Genomic DNA, 24,852 nt, shown 5'->3' with positions numbered 1-24,852 from the left:
GAGTTTCTAGTCTAGGCTACATCAGGGGGGCTTCTAATGGGACATGGTGTCAAAAAAAAAATGTCCATCAAAATCTGCCTTCCAGAAACCGTATGGAGTTCCCTTCGTTCTATGCCCTGCCGTGCGGCTATATAGCCATTTACGACCACATATGGGGTGTTTCTGCAAACTACAGAATTGGGGCAATAAATGTTTAGTTTTGTTTGGCTGTTAACCCTTGCTTTATTACCGACAAAATGGATTCAAATTGAAATTTTGCCCAAAAATGGGTGTTTTGGCACAGTTTTTATTTTATATTTTTAACACCGTTCATCCGAGGCGTGTGGTCAAAGGTTATTTTTATAGCGACGACTTTTACGCACGCGACGATGCCCAATATGTATGGCTCTCAGACTTTGGAGACACTAAGCAGGCATCCTAAAACTGCGGCCCTCCAGATGTTGTAAAACTACAATTCCCACCATGCCCTGCTGATGGCTGTAGGTTGTCTGGGCATTCTGGGAGTTATAGTTTTACAACATCTGGAGGGCCGCAGTTTGAGGATGCCTGCACTAAAACTAATATTTTTTGGGGAAAGAAAAATTGTTTCTGTGTCTCCAAAGTCTGAGAGCCATAGTGTTTTATGTTCTCTAGTGAACTGTTGGGGATTATACAAATTTAGTACTCCATGGAAGTGTGATACTCCCTGAACCAATCGATAATGCAGAGGCCCGGATGATCGGGGCACGTGTCACATTGAGTAGTGGTGTCCTTCCGTATCACCCTCTTGTGATACACTCTTCACTTTTTTTGGGTTCGTCCCTTCTTTCCAGTATGGGGGACCACACCTGGAAAGTGTTGGCCAGGGACGATCCGGGCGCCTCCAGTTCCCGAGGTACTCCGGCCTGCTCTTTCCCAGTCCGAAAAGATCAGGTCCTTGAGGAATTGCCTCATAGAATTGGAGGAATGTCCCTGTGCTGCCAGCGCTTCGGGATAGTACAAAAGAGTTGTACATGGCAACCTGCACCAAGTAGACCGCAACTTTTTTGTACCATGCCCGGGTTTTGCGCATGGCGTTATATGGCGTGAGGACTTGATCAGAGAGATCAACTCCTCCCATATACCGATTGTAGTCGACGATACAATCGGGCTTGAGGACCGTTGCCGTGGTACCTCGCACAGAGACTGGGGTGGTGCTGTTACCGTGGATTGTGGACAGCATAAGGACATCCCTCTTGTCCTTATACCTGACCAGCAACAGGTTTCCAGTGGTAAGGGCACGGGTCTCACCCCTGGGGATAGGTACCTGGAGGGGGTAGGCAGGGAGGCCGCGTTGATTTTTCCGCACGGTCCCACAAGCGAACGTGGATCTGGCGGCAAGGGACCTGAACAAGGGAATGCTGGTATAAAAGTTATCCACGTACAAGTGGTAACCCTTATCCAGCAGTGGGTACATAAGGTCCCACACGAGTTTCCCGCTAACACCCAGAGTGGGGGGACATTCTGGGGGTTGAATACGGGAATCTCGCCCCTCGTACACACGAAATTTTTAAGTGTACCCTGAGGTACTCTCACAAATTTTGTATAGCTTCACGCCATACCTCGCCCGCTTTGTGGGTCTGGGCAAGTGGCAGGGGGGGGGGTCTGGGTTAGTGTTAGATGGATAGATGGAAGTTTGGAATAAAAGTACTTTTTATTTTTTTCTTAACTAACTTTTCCCTTCTTTCCCTGCCTAACGGTGCCTCTCCCTCACTGACCCTAACCTACCTGGGTGGCGATGGGTGCAGGAGGGTGATGGATGCCGATTAGGGGGACACAGGAGCTGGTGCTGGACGATGCTGCACGGTCAGGGTGCTGGACAGGAAGAGGAGGGGAGAGAGGAGCGCAGGAAGTTTGAATCTCGCGCCTCTCTCCCCTTCACCAATCAGCACCCTGGACAGCAGTGTTCAGCACCAGGGCCAGCACCGCCTCCTCAAATCCTCGGACTGCGATTGGTGGTGTATAATTACGCCACCGATCGCAGTCTTTTTCCGGTTCATCGGGTCACAGGACACCCGAATGGACCGGAAACGCAGAAAACCGCAGGTCTGAATTGACCTGTGGTTTTCTGCGATCGCCGATACGGGGGGGGGGGGGGGGTCAAATGACCCCCCCCCCGCGTTGTTACGGGATGCCGGCTGAATGATTTCAGCCGGCGTCCCGTTCCGATTAACCCCCGCGGCGCCGGAATGCCGATTTTAAGTCAGGACGTACCGGTACGTCCTGTGTCCTTAAGGACTCGGGAAATAGGGCGTACCGGTACGTCCTATGTCCTTAAGGGGTTAAAATCCTTTTGATTGGCTGCCCTGCAGCCTTTCAAAAGCTTTAATAAATGCCCGAACACCGAACTCGAACCCAAAATTTTTCAGCAAAGTTCGGGTCTGTACCAAACTTTGCGAGTTCAGGTACCCGGACCCGAACTTTACAGTTCGGATTTGTTCAACACTAGTAGAGACTTATTGGAGGTGAAGTATTAGAAATGATGTCATCTTTGGGCTAAAGCAGAAGAGAGAAAGATGGATCATGCTTTGTGTGTATACTGGCAAGAGTTTAATTGTCCATTTAAAAACATGCCAGATTCTCTGGAATGGTATGTCAGTTCTCTTTCTGAGTCACTCTTCTGTGTTTAGACCATGTAGATACTTTTAGCACAAAACATCTGAGTGAAGCAAGCCAAGATTCTTTTTTTTTTTATTCAGCAGTCCCAAAGCACAAATGATTTGTATGCTTCCCTGTAATGAATATCTGAATATTGCTTGCTGTCCTACTTCAGGCATCCATGCACCTCTTTCTTAACACCACTGCACAATTTCCACTCAAACAAATGCTTAGGAAGGAATGTTGTAATCTCGGTGGAATGTGACCCAGTTTTATAGAAAGCAAGAAAGACGTTCAGTCTTAACTTTTCTGCGGCGTTATAATTGGTTATATGTTTGTCTGTTACAGTGTAATGTGTTTCTAACTGAAGAAATCACTTGGAATGGACAGGAAATAAGGTTATCTAGAGTTGTCACAAATAGCTGTGATCAGACGGTCAACTCTTTTCTTATGGTGTTGACTCAGCATTGCTCAGTATCAAATATATGTGCATTGGTGAGAATGAAATATTTCAAACAGTAGAGCACAGAGCTATAATAAAAACATACAAAGACATCTTGACCTTCTTGAGTTAATTGTCTATTTTCTGCATTTATAGGTAAGGGCAGGTGGAAACAGTAAATTCGTTTTTTGTAATCACATTGGGGTATCACAGAACCCCAAAAATAGGGTCCCCCAGTTTCTTTCTCTGTGGTCATCAATGAAAAAATATTTTAGGCACAACCATATGAATATAAAAAAATGAGACTGTGACACCAACTGATTTATTGGAATGAAAAACATATAAGATAATGAAGGATACGCAGGTGGGCACAGGCTTTTTGAAGGTACTGGTCCTATAGGTACTGAACCTATGCACATTGTCAGGGTATGTTCATATGGCTAAAATCTTCCACTGATTCAGCTGCAGACAACATGCGTTTTCCTCTGCTAAATCCACAGCCAAAACTCGCCAACACTTTCTCCATTAGCTTTAAAGGGAACCTGTCACCAGTTTTATGGTGTCCTAGCATGGTGTCCTTTTATGGTGGGCAACATAAATAAGTGACTGACTCACTTTCTTTAATTGACCCAGTCAATCTGCCAACATCTTGTATTGAAAAGCTCCAGCTGATAATGATGAGTCATGAATATTCATGAGCTCCTGACTCTCCCCGCCCACCTGCTGCTGAATGACAGTTTGTTTCCATATGAATCAGCAGCAGGTGGGCTGGGGAGTGGCTATAGCTCTGAATTAAATATACGCTGGACTCGATGACCTCACACCGGACTCAAAACAGCTCATTAGCATGCGGCATCTTTGTGTGTATATTATGAGGTAACCATCTGTCACACCAGTAAGTGAATACACAAGGTACTTTTTAGTAGTTAATGATTGTATATAATTAGTTAGATTATAATCAAATATCCACATGACAGGTTCCCTTTAATGTTAAAATCTCCACCTTGTGCACTCAGTGTAAAAGAGAGGTTTTTTTCAGTAGTGGAGTTGAAAAATGCTTGACGTGACATGTTAGTTCTTGGAAGCAGATTTGATTGTGGATTTCATAGACGTCAATGACATATACTGTGAACAAAAAAATTGGACAGAGGCAGCACCTCATGTGCAGGATTGTTTAATGGTAGTTTCTGTTGTGTTAGACACAAATAGAAGAGTAGGCCGTTGTCACGGTGCAGTTCACCGTGACGTGTGTATTGCTGTGTAGGCTGACTGCACGTCCCCTTGTGTACTGGCTGCAGGGTTCTGTGGAGGCTGCTTGCTAGGAGCTGCGTGCTGGCTGCGGTGTCTACTGTATACTCTGCCAGTGTACGTGTGTACCCCTTTGACTGTATCTTCATTTCTGTTCCTGTATTCTGGTTCCGTGTTCCTGGTTGCCATGGGCAACGCTCCGTATTACAGGGTTCTGAGGTTTCTGTTTCTCCCTGACCTGGAAGGGTTTATCTCCCTGTGTTATTTCCAGGGTAGTGTCCTCCCAAGTGCCCTCATTAGGCAACCTTATCTTATTGTGAGCTGGTTGCTGGGGGTCAGTGTTTGTGCTTTTGTCTGTAGGTCAGTTCTGTTTTGTCTGTCAGTTTGTCCTGTTCCGTTCTGGGTGTAGCTCCTTGCTGCTGACCCAAGTGGTCTTGCTATCTGCCCGTTTGTATGATTCCGCCTAGGTTTTCATTGTTGTATTCTGTATCTTGTATCTTGTTTATGCCATGTCCTGTTCTGTCTGTACCTGCCCTGTATTATGTTGTGTTATGTTCCTGGTCTGTTCCCTGTTCGCCTAGAAGTGCGTAACTGCATCTGATCGCCTAGCAGTGCATGACTGCGTCTGAGAGTCTGGCAGTGCTTAACTGCTTCTGATGTATTCTGTCCCATGTCTGTCCTGTTGTGCCTTGGCCTCTGTTGCACCAAGATTCTCTCTACTTGACTGACAGTCTTGGGCGGGCTCTTATGCCAGACTGTTTGTGTCACCTGGTGCTGCCTCAGACCTAATGACTTACACGGAAGACACAGAAACTCCTGCCATTAATCTCCCCTAGCAGCTATGAGGCCTGTCACTGCCTCACAGTGTATATAATCAGTATCTTTATTGTTGCTACGCATTTCAAGAGTGAAACCCCCTCTTCATCAGGCTTATCCCCAGCTAAAACTGCTAAATCCACAGCCAAAACTTACCAACAGTTTCCACATTAGCTTTAATGTTAATAGTCCATCGTGTGCACCCAGTAGCTGATTTGAAAAATGCTTGAGAAGTGACACTGACATGTTATTTCTTGGCAGCACATTTGTTTGTGGATTTCATAGAGGTCAATGAGGAAGCAGAAAAAACTCATCTAAATACTCTTTTAATACTTTTGTAAAAACTCCTCTGAAACCTCCACCAAATTAGAAATCTGCCACTAAAAACGACCTTCAGCTGGTAATCTGCTACAGAGCACCAGGTATAGAAACAGTTTGTGCTTGTACTGTGGAGATAAGCCTCACTTTTTCTGGGACTGTTACATAAGAACAGGAAGTTCCAATGCATAGGGCTAATAAAAGAGGCAACCCTCGGTGGAAAGTCACAAATTCTAAGTTCCTTTCACCTAAGCTGCTCTTTCTATGTCTGCTGGGAACATCCTGCATCAGTTCTGGTTTCCAAGTATAACATACAAATAACTCCTATGAGAAGACCTCTCTCCATTGCTTCTGTGAATGGTGATGCTCACCCTCAGGGAATTTGCTTTATCACTGTTCTGTTGACACAGTTCTTTCTGTTTTACAGAGGTCCATCAAAGGTATTTTGTTATTTGCCTACCATGGCTAGAGGAGCAATCTCCAGTCATAGACTGGGAACTGAACTGTCCATCTTGGCCTGTAGACAAGAATTTTCTTTATTGCATGAGCCATATGCTTATTATCCTGAAGTCTTCATTAAACCATAAACAGAGACCTTACCTCCACATTGATCTTATGACTTCCCTATTGATCTTCTCCCAGCACATTTCTTCCTCCTAGCAGAGTTGACCATTTTTTGCCCCCTGAAACTGAGGCTATACCTCTTGACATCAAGGAGAACATAGACTTTATTTGTAAATCATAATCAGCAGTAGCTGGATTCTTCTTCGTTGAGAAAAAGTATGGTTTTCCATGTGTCACAAATAACCACTCCTTTTGACTTCTAAGCTCTTTGATAGGATTCGAGGGGCTAGGATCTTGACCAAATTGGACCTCAGAAGGTCAAAGAATTTAATCTAAATCCATGAAGGGAGTGAATTGAAGACACTCTTCTCAATACATGTGATGGACATTTTGCATACTTGGTGGATGTCCTTAGGTTTTAGTAATCCCCAGACATTTTTCAGGAATTCATCAATCACATACTGCATTTCAACATCTTCTTTATCTTTGTGTGGTATATAAAGGGGTAGGCAACTTTCCTATTGGTTGCTAGGGATGTTGCTAAGCTCAGACAAAGACATTGCAGCCTTCTCATTGGCCCACAAGCAAGAAGCAGGGAGGGATCATGGGTTGAGATAAAACAAAATCTAGAGTGTTCGAAAATACGAATATATAGCCGATATTCGGGATTAATATTCGCTATTCGAATATTCGCGCCCAACAATAGTAGCTATTTGACCACTTTTTTCTAAAATGGAACATTTTGTTCTTCTTCCAAGTCTCCCTTCTGCAGTCTAATTGTCCTCTGTTTATGAACCATTTCCTCTGCCTACATGATCTTTTCATATTATCTCAGACAGGGGAGTCTAATTTTGCATCTATAAATCTTTTCGACTTATTATCCACAGTCCAATGGCCAAGTTGTATGAATCTACCTTCTACCTGAATCAGCTACCTTAGAAATTTTGTCTCCTCTCACCAGGATAACTTGGCAAGTTTACTTTCATGGGCAGAATTCCCTTAACCATACAGGAGAGTCCAGTAAAGTCTCACAATTCTCTATTGTGCACAGAGAACACCCATGGGTTCTTCTTCCTAATTCTTTGCTCTCTGAAATTCCAGGAGCCAATTCTACTGTTTCTGACTTTCCACAGATGTGGTCAGAAGCAAAGCCTTCTCTGGGTCTATGCACACAGCAGTAGTTTATGCAAATTTAGCATGTGGATTTTTGTGCGGATTTCTCTGCCTTTCTGCACTGAAATCTGTATGTGTTATTTGTGGGATTTGTAACGGATTTATTTGCCTCAGATCCAGAAGGGTGAAATCGGCACTGAAAATCTGTGCAAACAATTGACATTGCAATTGTCCACACCACAGGCCAGTTTCCAAGTGGAAAATTTCCACACCATGTAGATGAGATTTTGAAAATCTCATCTACTTACTTGCTACTGTATTACACTGCAGATTTCCCACATGAAAATCTGCACCTAATACACATCATGTGCATATACAGGATGCCATACATCAAATTTGGCTCTAGTAGGTACTTACTGACTCTATGATGTTACCTGAACACCTAGTTCAGCAACTAACCAGTCGTTAACTCTTTCAGTGTTGAACTATTCAAGGATTTAAGGACACCCCAAGTTGATTTTTTAATTTCTGTATTGTTGGGCTTGATTTGGTTTGCCTTTTTCCCCTAATTTTCTGCTTGGAATGTCATTGTGTATGAACTAAGCCTGCCATGACTTTCTGCTTGATTAACTGTGAATTTTGTCTACTGATTTTTACTACTATAAACTGGTTCTACTCACGTAAACCTTGCTCATGAACTCCAAACCAGTGTTACTGCACTACATCCGTGGCAGCACAGAGGATCCACTATTTATGTAGATCTCGTATCACTGGCAAAGCCCATTATATTTTAAGGTGGAGATCCATTTTCCTGTTGAAAAAGCTGCTCAGACTCCACAAACCTGATTTCTATGCACTGGAAAACATCAAGTGCATGAATAATATATAAATATTATTTATCCAATATTCCTATCCACTTATTTATCTAGTGGTTACCTACAAATTATTAATTGGTTAAAATGGGTTATCCAGAATTTACTACAACCCTGGAAATATGTAAAGGTCCTTCATAGGCAAGTCCTTAGAAGTTTTCAATCGAAAAGTTAACTAGTAATGACAAAAATTACTCAAGAAATTGTTTTTCTGTTCAATTTCTGATCTGAAAAGCATTATCTCACTCATGGTCATTTTGACCACATTATGTTTGAAACCCTTATATTAGTCTAGCAGATTCAGATCTAGCTTGCAATAACAAGAAATTCCTATTCTATAGCCAACCACTTACTGACAGATTTGTTTCATCTCTGTTTAAAAAATATTTTTTCAGCAGCTTCAGTGATTGTTATTACAGTACTTTGCCATAGCTAATGTTGTTGATCTTTATCTTCTTTATGAAAAAGATGAGTACTGTATTTTTCACTTTATAAGCTGTACCTGAATAAGACGCACCTAGGTTTTAGAGGAAGAAAATTAGAAAAAAATATTTTTCATCAGATCTCCATTCTTCATTAGACCCCCCCCCCCCCCCAAGATCAGACCACCCTCAATCTTCATCAGACCTCAGTTCAGAACCCCCAATCTTTCAGACCTACGATCACACTCCCAATCAGACCCCCATATCAGACCGCAATCTGTATCAGACCCACCCAATCAGACCCCCAACCCTCATCAGATCAGACATAAAATAAATAATCTTGCCTTTCCTGCTCTAGACTGCATGCTCTTCCTGCATTCACCGCTCCCTGGTCTTCTTCCAGGCCGGCACTGCACTGTGACATGATGTCAGCGTCAGGTCATAGTAGACATCTACATGCAGTACATCCTAATGCTATAAGCAGTCAGAACACAGTGCAGTGCAGGGCCTTGAAGAAGCCCTCGGAGCAGTGAGCACAGCGAGTGCTAGCAGTGCTCCTAGTGCCTCCTGCATACTAATGAGCAATTCCATGATGTTGCATTGCCTGGCCTATAAGACTCCTCATATCATTTAAGATGCTCTCAATAAGGAGATATTGTATTCCTCAAAACATAAGATCACTACACCAGCACTGAGAGAAGGGAAGGAAAGGAAGCAGGATTGCTAATGAGCATTGTTAGCCTCTTACAAAGTCTAACAACCCGCACAAACATTACTAGTTGCCAATCAGAATGAGATTGTTGTTGGACAACAAAAACACAGCTGTAAGGTTATGAAACCATACTCTACTTTCTGTATAGTGCTTCCCAAAAATCTTGCTGTGGGGAGTTTGTGAACTTTATTGTGAGACCTTGTACAGTACTCGCAGTGTATATACATGTACAGGGGTTATCAGACTCTTTGGAACTGATTACTTATCTTCTGAATAGGTCATCAGCATCTGATCGGTATGGGTCCCGAGTGTCAGACCCCCACCTATAAGATGCTTATGAGATCAGTTAAAAAGAGTCAGTTAACCCCTTTAACTCATCTTTATGGTATCCGCAAGAAGACAGAATTTATCATTTAACTCCATAACTGTAGTGGGAAGCAGAAGATTTTGTCTAACTAGGCAATTCCATTACCTAAAATGAAATAAAAATTACATTCAGTGAAGCTCTCATTGTGGCAGGTGATTACCCTGAAATTAGCTATGGGTCCAGTGGTTTCTGTAGACTACGTTTGGAGCCATAGAAAGGAAATGAGCCAAACTTTGAAATGAAATACTAATGTTGTTGCTACTAAATAGTTTCTCATATTTTTTTTTACCTTGTTTTAAATTATAGGATACATACCTGGGGTTCAAAGAAACCACCAGCTGTCACAGTATGGACCTCAGCAGACGGGGCCCTCTATGTCTCCTCATCCATCTTCTGGGGGTCAGATGCATACTGCTATGACCAGCTTTCCACAAGGAAACGCCACTGCCAATTATGGACCACAAATGAACCAGTATGGACCTCAAGGCAAGTTTTAACTTAAAACCTACTTTTCATCCCTGTTGAGGCTTTCTTTTAGCGCTCATTGTTCTCATCAAAAGCTAGTTTGATACATACAGTAGCAAGACATAGCACATAGCACATATATTTACTTGACATCTGTAATGTTACTGGCAGTGGATGGTGCAAGTTTTATTTTTAGTAGTATAATACCTTTACCCTGGTCAGGCCACATAAATAAAATATAATGGTTAGTGTAAGATTTCTGTTTGTTTCAGTCTCTTGGCTAAATAGAAATGGCTTATAAAATATTTGTATTAGCACAGTTAGATGGTGTTAAATGAGCAGTCTCGTCCGCAGGGTATCCCGTCTGGGAGAAGCAGTTGGCTGCTGGTTTCTATTTTAATGAATGCCAGCCTGGACCCACATCTACAAGTGTGTGTGGGCACCCGGACTTGGCTTTGTGACACGTCCAGCTGATATGGGCAAGCCAGGCAGCTGCTGGATTCATTGTCTTTAATGTTTTAGGCCATCTGTTTTCTGTCAGAGACCTCACCAGTGAATTACTAATCCATTAGCAAAGCATTGGAAGATGACTGGCCGCATTATTCCTGGATTTCCCTCTGTGCTATTTCATGTATTTATTAGTTTTTGGCACTAGTTTAGATTAAGATGTTTATTCTGTTACCGTTTTAGACTAGAGACTACAAGCACATTCAGAATAAAACTCTGTGGTCAAGTACATTATAATGTGGAAATCATGTGTTTGTTCCCTTTTTACCTATATAATTATACTCCTGCTAATAGTGTTATTAAAAGCATTGCCTTTGTGACAGTTTTATTTTATGTTTGCATTTTACTCTAAAAATCGTTTTTCAATTGGTCATTTATTTTAAAAAAAATTTGCAGTTTTTGTAACACATGCAGTTAAAAATCAGTCTGTTTTCAGGCTTTTTCTGCTGAGTTCCTTCAGCTAACAGCTCATGTGAAAACATATCTCTTATCTCCTGAAACACTAATCTAAGGCTGGGTTCACATCACATTTTTGCCATCCTTTTAAATGTGTACAAAAAAAACATACGTTAAAAGATGCCTCAGACTGAGTTCCATTGTAAAATATATATATATATATATATATATATATATATATATTTATAATTTTTTTCTTTTTTTTTTTCTTTACCAGACTCTGGTGTGCTACTCTTTTGTATTTTTTATTTTTTTTTATACGTATACGTTAAATAGATTGTAAAAACACGATGCCCAGCCTAAGCGATATTCTTAGGGTTTCATAAGAGTTTCGCTATAATGTTTATGATGTCATGATATCAGAGAGAAGACTTCACATGAACCACATGGGGCAGTCTGGAAATAAACTGATTTTTAACTACATTTATCACAAAAACTGCTGCAAATTTTTTAATACAGACCAAATAAAAAAATTGCAAGTAAAATGCAATCATGCGAAACATGCTCCTAAGGTGTCCAGAGGATTTCCTTATAGAGATTATATTTAAAATAGTTTAGGTTCACAAACTTTTTTCCAGTATAATGTTTTGAATGCAATATTAGTGCAAGTGGTTTTCTGAGGCATACACAGGCACAATAGTACAATTAGGAAGGGGAATACAGTAATAATATTTATAGTGCACCATTATTTTATTATGCTTGTATAGCGCTGACATATACAGCATCAAGCTGTCTCCAATGGGGCTCACAGTCTAAGTTCCCTATCAGTATGTCTTTTGGAGTGTGGGAAGAAACCCGCGCAAACAGGGGGAGAACATAACATACAAACTCCATGCAGATGTTGTCATGCTAGGGATTCAAATCTAGGACCCTAGCGCTGAAAGGCACCAGTGCTAACCACTGAGCCATTATGCTGCCCTTAAAGGGACACTGACAGGGCCAATAAGCATATTAAGGTATATATATGGCAGTACAGGTCTTATAATGGGTATTACAATCATCTAAGTATCCCCCCTGTCCACATTATACATACAGTAAACTGAAGTTTTATAACCTGCTCCAACGGTCTTCAATCTGCCCAAGGGGCGGCGTTTCACCTCTCTTGCGCCCAGCCAGCCTCCCTAACTGCCGCTTTGAAGCGCCGCCCAGCTCATGAATATTCAGTTTGCTGGGCGGCTTCTGCGGTCCCCGCTCTGAAGCGCTGCGCTGAACAGTGCCCTGCACATGCGCCGGATCTTGTGAAGTCGGGGACGGTAAGCACCGCCCAGCGAAGTGAATATTGATGAGCTGGGCGGCGCTTACTGTACCGGACTTTACAAGATCCGGCGCATGCGCCGGGCACTGTTAAGCACAGCGCTTCAGAGCGGGGACCGCAGAAGCCGCCCAGCAAACTGAATATTCATGAGCTGGGCGGCGCTTCAAAGCGGCAGTTGGGGGAGGCTGGCTGGGCGCAAGAGAGGTGAAATGCCGCCCCTTGGGCAGATTGAAGACCGTTGGAGCAGGTTATAAAACTTCAGTTTACTGTATGTATAATGTGGACAGGGGGGGATACTTACATGATTGTAATACCCATTATAAGACCTGTACTGCCATATATATACCTCAATATGCTTATTGGCCCTGTCAGTGTTCTTTTAATCTCTGCACCATAATCTTCCTTGACACTTTAAACAGTAAAACATTGATATATAATAAATCAGAACTGTAGACTATATACTGACCGAGTGGGCTTATGGCCTAGCCCTACAATGAACTGTGAGTAGATGCAATATACAAATTAATATAATATTTTTACTGATGAGCGTGAGCTCCCTTGAACCTGGGTTTCGTCACCTGTGTCATAAATGGCTCTCAGCAGATGAGCCTTTAATTTACTAGCTACAAAGCATGCTCAAAAAGTTTACACCGTTTGAAAAAGAAGGAATAGGGTTTTTGGTCATTCCCACTCACATTAGGCGGTTGTACAGAGGGCATAACACAATGTAGGGCAAAAACAGAAAGAGGCTCTCAGCTGCTGCACACTGTCCTCAACAGCTTTAATGGTCGGCCAGAAAAAAACTTCTGGACATTAAAGGCGGTTCTGCTGAAAGGAGACACTGAGCAGCGCTGCCTTTGATGTCTGTATCTCCCCTACGTGATAGGCAAATCATGAGACTTATGGTATTTTAATAAATCTATGCACAAAACTATGCACAAAAATGGATTCCCTAATCATTAATGCCTATTCTGGCTGTTGACTGGCTCTTGCAGCATTAGATCCACTGCTCTATTTAATTAAGATAGTGAGACTGTTGTTCAAAACAATCACTTTCTACCTTATGTGTCACCCCGATCTCCTCATGGATTGTCAACTCGTGTGAGCAGTGCACTCATGTCTATTGCTATAATTTCTCATTAGTTTGCTACTGTAATGATTTTGTTTGTACATGACCCTCTGATTATATAGTGCTTTGGAATAGTTCGGTACTATATAAAGATTATTATTAATCATATAATGGCCAAAAAGACCATTTTCATTTTCGTACCGGTAATCATCAGACCTCGATAAATAATTACGGTACTGTTTGCCAGTCGTTATAGTATTATCCTATAATATGAGAAAGGGGTACTAGCCAATCCTAAACACTGATATAAAAACAATGCATGAACAAAAATCCCCTTTCTTTTTCTGTCTCTACTGTAATCTTTAATTTGTAGGTGGTGGATAAGTAAGAACTCTCCTGCTGTACCAAATAGAGATGCTTACTGACCAGTAATTACTAGACAAATTCTTTGGAGGTTAATTTATTGATTTCTGGACATTGTTGGCATTCATGTTAATCCTATACTTATGTTTTCTATATATGTTTCTCTTATAGCTATATAAAAGTAGAATTGTTTTAACCCTTTCCTGCAAAAGTTCGTAAGTTTGCAGCCAGATTGCTAGTGACTTGCCACTTTAAGACATACAGTAGTAACTTAAGTGGATGGCGCAGGCTCAGGAGTGTGTCAGCTGTGACTGCCAGGGTTGGATCTTTTCATAATAAGCAAGTGCAGCTGTCTCATAGCGTTAAAATATTGTGGCCCAAAACATAAAATTTTTTAACCCCTTAAGGACTGAGCCTATTTTCATTTTTTACTTTTCCTTCCCACATTCAAGTAGCTATAACTTTTTATTTTTATTTTATTCACATAGCCATATGAGGACTTATATTGTATAAAGACATTTGAAAACATTTTCTTTGCATCGCCATTTTTTTTATATTTCAGTCTACAGAGCTGTACGGGGCTTGTATTTTGCAGGATAAACTGTAGTTTTTATTGGTACCTTTTATGGGGTATATACAACTTTTTAATCACGGTTATACAACTTTTTTTGAGGGGGACAAAGTGACCAAAAAATTGCGCATTGTGTGTTGTTTAAATTTTTTTTTCCATTAAGGCGTTCACTGCGCAGGAACATTTAAAGAAATTTTTTAATAATTCTGATATTTTTGAATGCAACGATATCTAATGTGTTTACTTTTTTATTGTTTATTTTTATATGTAAAATTGTTAAGGAGTGATTTAAACTTTTAATATTCTTTTAATATTTTTTTTACTTTTTTTAAATAAACTTTTTAACAATAACTTTTAGCCCCCTTTGGGGGGCTACAACTTGGGATCCTTTCATCCCTTGTCCCATTCACCCTAATAGACACCAATTCGAGTGAACAGAATTCTGTCGCTCTACCTGCCGAGCTGTACTTTGAACACAGCTTAGCAGGAAGATTACTATGACAAGCTTGGGAAATTCCAGCAAGGCCCAGGCTGTCATGGTAACCGGTCGGAAGGCAGAGAGAGCCGCATCCCTCTGCCTAACCTTACTGATGCTGCAATTGCTTTTGAATGTGGTTAAATGACGGGGGGCAGCGTGATTCCCTGTCATTGCGGCTAGTGTCTTCTGTATCATACAGCCAGCACCTGCCGTGCATGGAGTGGGCTTAATCCCAGCGGCCTGCTCCATAAAATTCCCAGCTCATAATATGCACTAAGCGGTTAAAAAAAGTGATTTTATGTTGCAAAAGTAGCAAAACATAATAAACTATATAAATTGGAATATCAATATAATCAACCCACAGAATAAAGATATCGGGTCATTTACAGTGCATGGTGAACCCCATTAAAAATAAACATTCACAGAATAACCGTTTTATGTTCATCTCTCCTGCCAACATTTTTTTATAAAAACTGATTAAAAAGTCATATGTACCCAAAAATGATACCCATAAAAAGTACAGCCTGTCACTCAAAACAACCAGAAGCTCACACAGCTCAGTCTATGGGAAAACATTTTTTTAGTACTTTTAGAATATCTGACACAAAATATGAATGATTTATTATAGTGATTGTATGATGCAAATGTAGTAAAACATTTGGAAAATTGCTGCTAAACTTATAAGCCTTCTTGAAAAATGATGGCAACATAAAGTGGACATATGGTATTTGGAGGTAATCAAGTGAATAGGAAGGAGCTGTCCCATTGAAGTTAATGGGACATCGGAGTTGTAAACAGGAGAACACAGCTCTCGTACGAGCACGTCTCTTGAAACAGCTGATTGGCAGGGTTGCCGGCAGTTGGGCCCCTCACCGATCCTGAGAATAGGTCGTCAATAAAGCAAAATCGGAGAACCCCTTTAATTAATTTGTGAGGTATGAATGTCTTAAAAGTAGAGAAACTAAAATGTCAAAAATTGCCTTTTTGTAAATTTGTAGCAAATTTTCTATTTCTTTTAGATGAGAACTAAGGAGGGCTTATTTCAGGCGCAGATTGTAGCACAGCTGTTAGTTGTGCCACAATCTGCGACTTTTCCCTGCTCACAGCAGATTTTGAAAAGTGAGCGCGTTGTGGGCTCGAAAGGGGTCAAGTCAGCAGGCCCATCTCATTCATAATTTTCTACCCCTGTTATGGACGTAGAAAATGGTCTAAATGTAAAACAGCTAGGAAGCTGGCTTGCATTTAGACTGGTGCTGGATGCGCCCAAGTTATGTAGAGGCCTGTGCCTCTTCATAACTTTGGCAGATCCACCGCCAGATATAGGGCTTTTTAAGACTGGCGTCTGAAATGCTGGTCTTAATGACCCCCTAAATTTATCAACCAAAGTTTACCACTGACAAGAAACAGTTTCCCTGATAGAATACAGGGGATTCATGTTCACTTCTAGTGAGAAAAGTGGGTACCTGTGAATTATGCACTTTTCTCTTACACAGTCATTTTGTGTTCTACTTAGATGCATAAAACTAGATTTTATACAGAAAAAGCTACCTAGCTTTCTAGCCCATGTATAGAAATATGACTTTTGATTTCTGTTGGGTTAGGTTTTAAGACTTGACCGCAAAATCTTTCATCTCCTGTATGCGTCAATCTACCTCTCCCCGAATCTCAAATGCAGTGTCTGTCATTATTTGGACAGAATGCCGAGTATCTCTTGCCAGATTCTTGACACAAGCTTATATAAGAAGTACTTCTTATAAAAAGTTCAAGGTGCATTTTCCTTTCCTAAAATAATAAAATAAATAAAAAGATCAGTGATGGCTGTAATTTGAAATCTGGCATGCTGCTCGGTAGTTCTAGTGAAGTTCAGCAGTAAGTTTTATACAAAAATGAATGTAGGTTAACATACTCCCTCAAGCTTTTTTTTTCTTCGAAAAGCTTTGTGCATTTTTATTATTCCGATTTTAACCTCTTCAATAAAGTGCTTGAGTACTGTGATTAAGTGATTGATGTCTAGAAATGCTAGCGGGGGGTTCATGCTTCAGGCCGGAGATGCTGCTTCAGCTGCAACAAATTACATGAAAATACCCATTATTTTGCCTATGGCTTTTCAGAGGCTGCCTGAAATCTGCTTTTGTAAAAGGACATTGTAGTGAGCATTGCCTTAGAGATGTATTACACATTTGTTACAATTGCCCCCGATCCCTTATTTTTTTATTTTTTTTACTAGAAGGGACAAGCCACATTCTTTGATCACTCTTCACTAGCTTTGCTTTCTGTCCTTTTTGAATAAGGTATATGGCCTTTACAGAGAAACTTTATACTGTATTTTTGGTCAGTGTGATCATCCAGAAATGTTACTGTCATTTCTTCTGTTTACATTGTATATGCATGCAGTCAATAAGATTGTTATATCTTTATTATTTAAGGAACGTACTCAAGACCGCCATCATATACTGGAGTACCAAACGCGAACTATAGTGGCCCTGGCCCCGGCATGAATACGAACAGCCAGATGCATGGACATGGACCAAGCAGCTCCATGAACATGGGAAGAATGCCTGGAAGTGCAGTACAGAACAGGCCGTATCCTGTAAACATGGCCAGTATGACTCCCAACTCTCAACAAGGAGATCCAGGGATGGGTCCACCCATGCCTACTGTGAACCGTAAAGCACAGGAGGCAGCAGCGGCAGTGATGCAGGCAGCTGCTAATTCTGCGCAGAACAGGTATGTTTTGTAAAGCGTTGAGCTTGTAATGCCCATTGCAAATGTCCACTGTATATTCTACCTTAGGTTACGGAACAAAGCTACAGATGTAGACAAAACTGTAAACCATGCCCTAACTGAAAATGCTGATACATTTGTCATAATAGTTGAAGCTTGGCACAACTGTGCATTGTGGTCTTCTCTAATTGGGGTTAAATACGTTACATCTTTTAACTTGCTGCTACTATTACTCTTGCTGGGTTAATAGAAAAGCCCTCATCTTGATATTTTAGCAATTAAAATCCCCAGTTATTCTCTTCTCTAACCAACCACAGAATGTAAGGCTACTTTCACACTTGCGGCAGAGTGATCCGGCAAGCAGTTCCATCGCCGGAACTGCCTGCCGGATCAGGCAATCTGCATGCAAACCGACAGCATTTGTAGACGGATCCGGATGCAGATCCGTCTCACAAATGTATTTTAAGAACGGATCCTTTTCCGGTATTGAGCGCCTAGGACGGAACTCGGTGCCGGAAAAGAAAAACGCTAGTGTGAAAGTACCCTAAGCTGCATTTGACAACAGCATGTGGTTGGTAGATAAAATATAGTTAGAGGAGAAGGGGAGGCCTCTAAAGTTTTACGTCCCGCAGCTCCTAGGTTCCCGGCTCTGTGAGCAAAGATGAACAGTAGATTTCCAAACTGTAGTTACGAATTGCAACACATTTTTTTGCAATACTGACTGATATTTAACAGGTTATGTCACCTGGAACTATGGAACTTGTGATAATTTACATGTAAATGACAAATACAACTCCCATGACTATGTTCAACCTGGATAACTTTATGGCAAGCATTAAACAATGATCAGCTAATATTTTTTGTAGTTGAATATATTCTGCCTTAAAGACATGTTTAATAAGAAAACAATTTACATCACAGATGAAGAAAGACCGTTTGTGGAATTGGCTCCTTTAAAGGGGTTATCCTTACCTGCTGTCACCGCGTGTTCACTTACTGGATTCTGGCTGGGGGCGGGCTTCATCTTGATTGAAGTCTTCTCCCGGCCGCGCACTGGACTGGCCAGTATAGTACAGAGCCGGCGTGCGCGTTCGCAGCTCTGTACTGTTCTGGCCGGGAAGAAGTCACTGTCGCGCATGTGCGGCAGCGTGTGCGTTCAGGACAGCGAGCGGCCCAGCCGGGAGAAAAGAAGGAGTCTTCTGGGCAAGCGCGACCATCGGGATTTTGGAGAAGAGCTGTGGTCGTAACCAGGGGAGACCGAGTCACAACAATAAGGTAAGTGGGGATGAATTTTATCCTAATCGGTGGGAATTGGTTAATAAAGTATATTTACAAAAATGATCACTGTCAAATCATTAAATTCACAGAATGACCATTATTCTAAAACATAACTTTTAATAGTCAAAATTTAATATAATGGACCCTTAAATATGAAGAATAAAGATAAACAAAAAACAAGATAAGAACCTATGTGCCACTCGTATATTTGATAGCAGGGTAGGCAGCCTGGTGCAGTGGCTCGATTGGGTCAATATCCCTATATTTGCCCTGTTAAAGTGGCCCTACCTACAAACGGAATTGCCGCCCTGATAAGGGCGACCCAGTCTCTCGTGCCTCCTGCTATTCCCTATGCGACCCTGTTTGTGGGTGACAGATGAAAGGGAACCTAGCAGATGCCGGGACTGATCTATACGCATGCCTGATAACCCCTTTAATGGAGTCTGTCAGCAGTTTTGGTCAAGCTAAGTCAGAGTTCACTTATGCACTTTAACCCTTTCACGCCCAGCACCGTACATGTAAGGCGTTGGGCGCGTGTTTAAAGATGGCGGCCGCTCCTGCCTGCTGTGGGTGCCATAGCCATGGATGGCCTGCCTGCTTCTTCTAGCAGACACCCGCGGCTAATGTCCGCAACTGGCAATAATACTGATCGCGGACATTTAACCCCTCAGATGCCGTGGTCATTCCTGACCACGGGATCTGAGCGCGCTGAAAGCTTTCGCTTTCGGTTGTGCTCCTGCTCCCCCATGTGGTGATCGAAGGAGTCGGAGCTTGTGTGCAGCAGCCCCTGTCTTTATGAATGACAGGAGGCTGCTGCATAGTATTTCCTATGGAGCCCTTGCCTGTAATAGGGCTAGTGCATTGGAGTCTATTATAATAGCAATCAGATGATTGCATGTTATAGTTCCTTATGGAACCCAGACCCACTTGGTTCGTGAAGATCCAGTGGGTCTGATGTCTGCATAATACGGTACACTATATAGTGTACTGCACTGTATTTTACTCACACTTTGAACAGATCTCTGCCTTTAGCACAGATTTGTTCAGCACCATAGACAGCAGGATGCCTGAGAAGGCGTCCTGTTGCCATGGGAACCTTCCCCGTCTGCCACAACTGAGCAGACGGGGAAGGGGAGGGCTCCCTCCCTTTGTCACCCCATCTTGTCCGGGGGCTGCAATGGCAAAGCAGCCTCCCGAAGGGAGAGGGAGGGAGGTCCCTCCCTCTTCCATACAGCAATCCCTATGGACTGCGGCATGGAAGGCGTTAAAACGGCGGACATCTGCACAGATGTCTGCCGTTTGAATCGGAGTGTCAGCAATGAGCTGACACTCTGATTCAACCGCTCAGCCATCCTGAAAATAAACAGGTGGCGGGCGGGAGATTGCGCACCTGCCCCCCACACTGCTGCTCGCCTCCCGCACCGCCTGCAATCATCCCCCCCCGCTGTGCCCGCAGGCACAAAAACACAGAGGGTTGCGGGGGGGGGGGGGGTTTAACTTTTAAAAAAATATGGGCACTTTGAGGTTTCTGATCACGGACCGCAGGGATCAGAAAAACGCAGGTCTGAATTGACCTGCGGTTTGTAGCAATCGGCAATGCGGGGGGGTCACAGGAACGCCCTGGGTCCTTAAGGACTCGGGAAACAAGCGTACCAGTATGCCCTAAGTCCCTAAGGGGTCCCTAAGGGCGTATCGATAGGGACTTGGAGCATACCGGTATGCCCTGTTTCCCGAGTCCTTAAGGACCCAGGGCGTACCGGTACGTCCTGTGAGGTTTTGATCACTGCCGCTGTATTATGCAGACATCAGACCCACTGGATCTTCAAGAACCAAGTGGGTCTGGATAAAAAAAAGTTAAAGTGAAAAAAGTTAAAAATAAAAAACTAAAACATTTATCCCTGATTAAAAATACAAATAAATTCCCTACACATGTTATATATCACCACGTCCGTAACGATCCGATCTATAAAGCGGTCATGTTACAGTCCTCGCACGGTGAACGCCATAAAAAATAAAAACTATGATGAAATTGAAATTTTGCTCACCTTACGTCCAAAAAAAGGTAATAAGTGATAAAAAAAAAGTCGGATGTATGCCAAACAAACCATTCAAACAGTCGTTTTATCCCGCAAAAAATTAAAAAATTATATTATTGTGTAAAATTTTAATAAATAAAAAAAGGTACACATATTAGGTATTGCCGTGTCCGTAACAACCTGCTCTATAAAAATACCACATGATCTAACCCCTCAGGTGAACAACGTAAAAATAAAAAATAAAAATGGTGTAAAAATAGCCATTATTTTGCCACCTTACATCACAAAAAGAGTAAAAGCGAGCGATCAAAAAGGTATATGCACCCCAAAATCATACCATTAAAATGGTCATCTCATCCTGCAAAAAATGAGACCCTAACTAAGACAATCGCCCAAAAAAAAAAACAAAAAAAAAACTATGGCTCTCAGACTATGGAGACACTAAAATTATTATATTTTTTGGGTTTCAAAAATGACATTGTGTAAAACTTAAATAAATTTTAAAAAGTAAACATATTTGCGTCCGTAACAACCTGCTCTATAAAAATAGAACATGATCTAATCTGTCAGATGAACATTGCAAATAATAAAAAATAAAAACGGTGCCAAAACAGGTATTTTTTGGCAAATTTTCAATTTTAATCCATTTTTTCCTGTAACAAAGCAAGGGTTAACAGCCAAACAAAACTCAATATTTATTGCCCTGATTCTTTAGTTTACAGAAACACCCCATATGTGGCCGTAAACCTCTGTACGGGCATACAGCAGGGCGCAGAAGGAAAGGAATGCCATATGGATTTTGGAAGGCAGTTTTTGGACACCATGCTGGACTTGTTTTTTGACACCATGTCCCATTTGAAGCCCCCCTGATGCACCCCTAGAGTAAAAACTCAAAAAAGTCACCCCATTTTAGAAACTACACCCCTCAAGGTATTCAAAACTGATTTTACAAACTTTAACCCTTTAAGTGTTCCACAAGAATCAATGGAAAATGGAGATTAAATTTCAGAATTTCTATTTTTTGTTACTTTGCTTCACAAAAAGTGTAACATAGAGCAACCAAAATTCATATGTACCCTAAAATAGTACCAAAAAAACTGCCACCTTATCCCATGGTTTCCAAAATGGGGTCACGTTTTTGGAGTTTCTACTCTAGGGCTGCATCAAGGGGCTTCAAATAGGACATGGTGTAAATAAACCAGTCCAGCGAAATCTGCCTTCCAAAAACCACACAGTGTTCCTTTCCCTCTACGTCCTGAGATGGGGCCGTAGAGTGGTGTATGACCACATATCTGGTGTTTCTGTAAACCGCAGAGTCAGGGCAATAAATATAGTTTTGTTTGGCTGTTAACCCTTGCTTTGTTAGTGGGGAAAAAAATGGATTACAATTGAAAATTTGGTAAAAAATTTAAATTCTGAAATCTCATCTTCATTTGCCATCAACTCTTGGGGAACATCTAAAGGGTTAATAATGTTTGTAAAATCAGTTTTGAATACCTTGAGGGGTGTAGTTTCTAGAATGGGGTCACTTTTGGGTGGTTTCTATTATGTAAGCCTCACAAAGTGACTTTAGACCTGAACTGGTCCCTAAAAAGTGGGTTTTTGAACATTTCTGAAAATTTTCTAGATTTGCATCTAAACTTCTAAGCCTTGTAACATCCCCAAAAAAATAAAATGGCATTCCCAAAATGATCCAAACATGAAGTAGACATATAGGGAATGTAAACTAATAGCTATTTTTTGAGGTATTACTATGTATTATAGAAGTAGAGAAATTGAAACTTGGAAATTTGCCAATTTTTCCCAAATTTTGGTAAATTTGTTATTTTTTTATAAATAAAAAATATTTCTTTATACTACATTTTACCAGTGTCATGAAGTACAATATGTGATGATAAAACAATCTCAGAATGGCCTCAATAAGCGTTTTAAAGTTATCACCACATAAAGTGACACTGGTAAGATTTGCAAAAAGGTGAAATAGGGCATTAAGGGGTTAAAAAAAACAAAAGACTAAAAACATTAAAATTCTAATCACCCCCCTTTTCCCAAAATAAAAAAAAGAACTAAAAAAATGCATCATGGATATCGCAATGTGTAAAAACGCCCACAGTATAAAAATATTAAAATATATTCCCCATACGGTAAGCGGCAAAATGGAAAAAAGCGTCCAAATGGCCGATTCACAGTTTTTAGTCGCTTAATTTTCAAAAAAATGTTTTTTTTATAAAAAGTGATCAAAAAGTCATACACACCCAGACTGGTATCAATGAAAAGTTCAGTTTGCCCCGCAAAAAATAAGCCCCCATACAGCTCCGTACACATAATTACAAAAAAGTTATAGGGGTCAAAATATGACGCCAAAAAAAGGATTTTTTTCCCCACTTTTAATATTTTTTTAAATCAATCAAAACGCAAGAAAAACTACACACATAAGGTATTGCCGGATTCGTACTGACCTGTATAATAAACGGAACTGGTCAGTTTTATCGCACATCGAACTTCGTAAATACCAATACATCATATGCAATATTACATTGGGGCATTGGAAAGTACAACTTGTTCTGCAAAAAACAAGCCCCCATATGGCCATGTGAACAGAAAAATAAAAAAAGTTATGGCTCTAGAAAGGCAGGGAGCGCAAAACAAAAACTCAGGGCATTAAAGGGTTAAACTCTGGCGGAGGTACAGACTGCCGGAATTCACGGTATCCAGCATACATGCTAGACAAAAAAATACTACATGCAGCATCTGAATATGGAGGAACCAACTGCTGGAGTTCAAAGTGCATGTGTGAACCCATGTATAGCTCTGGTCCTTAAGTCATGTCCACCAGCGCCGCACATGTACGGAGCAGGTCCTTAAGGGATTAAAAAGCAGGAAAGCATCCACCGTTTAAAAGTAATCTAGCTCTCATTGCTGCTGTGTTCTCCTTGCTGTTTACCTACTTGCTGTGTAGTAGCAAGTAAGTATAATTATTGCTCCTGCTGTCTCACTTCAATGAGACGGCTCCTTCCTGTTCACCGGGTGATACATCATCAGAATGGCAAAGACAAACAACACCTTCCACAATTTTAGATAGACACCTCCAAAGTAACCTTTGCCTGAAAGTGAGACAAGAGAATTACAACATCCTACAAAGCTTACACCTCCCTCAATGAAACATGCAAACATGTATCCTCTTGTTCTTTTTCTAGAGGACCAGAATGTCTTACTTGTTCTACCTGGTTGACTTTCCTTGTGAGGTGCTCTTTATCTCTTTATCATAAGGAATATGAAAAAATAAGCATGAGTATTGTATACACTGCTCTTGGTTTCTAGGAAGAGTATATGCAAATCACATATCTTAATTCGCCTGGCATGAGAAAAGATTAGCATTCTTTTCTGTTTTGGAAGAAAAGCTAATTTGAATGTCTTTGCCAGAAAGCTAAAGGTTTGCAAATTAGCTTGCTTAAGAAAAAAAAAAAAAGGGATATCCCAGTGATGGCGAACCTATGGCACGGGTGTCAGAGGCGGCACTCAGAGCCCTCTCTATGGGCACCCGCACTCTGGAAAAAGTCTATGGTGTACAATATGCCTTAGACTTTTTCTGCCATTCATCAGCGCAGGCGCACTATGAACAGCACAGGCAGCGCACTGACTATAGGCAGGCTATTATAGCTAAATAATAAAGTATATAGAAGATATACTATATTGGACTATAGTATTCAGGTTAAATTGCTTTGTTGGCACTTTGCAATAAATAAGTGGGTTTTGGGTTGCAGTTTGGGCACTCGGCCTTTAAAAGGTTCGCCATCACTGGGATATCCTATCTAATACCAGAAGAAGTAAGATATGCGATTCACGATATACTCTTTGTAGAAACCAGTAATGTCACCAGGCATTCAATACAATGCATATTTTTTGGTCTACCTAAGGCCCTAGGGGGAACCTCTAGTTGGGTACTATTTCTATTATGGAGACCATATGATACACTTGACAACTATTGTAGGCTAGACAATGCTCCTCTGGATTTCTGGGTAAAATATATGCAAATGATCATTTCTAATATCTGCCAGCATCAGGTTTACGAAAGCTAGTTTGAATATATTTCCCAGCAACCTAGAGGGACATTGCCTGACCTACACTATTGTGCATATGTACTTAACATACCAGGCGCA

At 41.2% G+C, this 24,852-nt stretch overlaps 1 protein-coding gene across 7 annotated transcripts in view; it reads left to right on the top strand.

Annotated features, from left to right (window-relative positions):
* ARID1B (AT-rich interaction domain 1B) overlaps positions 1-24,852 on the top strand; it is a 645,879-nt gene that overhangs the window by 450,214 nt on the left and 170,813 nt on the right. For all 7 annotated transcript variants that reach the window (XM_044289093.1, XM_044289092.1, XM_044289095.1 and 4 more), the window contains 2 exons: positions 9,797-9,976; positions 17,081-17,381. In XM_044289093.1, the coding sequence (XP_044145028.1) occupies positions 9,797-9,976; positions 17,081-17,381 (481 nt within the window). The remainder of the gene's footprint in view (positions 1-9,796; positions 9,977-17,080; positions 17,382-24,852) is intronic.

This window comes from Bufo gargarizans, chromosome 4 (assembly GCF_014858855.1).
Source record: "Bufo gargarizans isolate SCDJY-AF-19 chromosome 4, ASM1485885v1, whole genome shotgun sequence".
NCBI lineage: Eukaryota > Metazoa > Chordata > Amphibia > Anura > Bufonidae > Bufo > Bufo gargarizans.
Note: the sequence above shows the minus strand (reverse complement) of the source record. Positions and strands in the feature narration are given on the sequence as shown.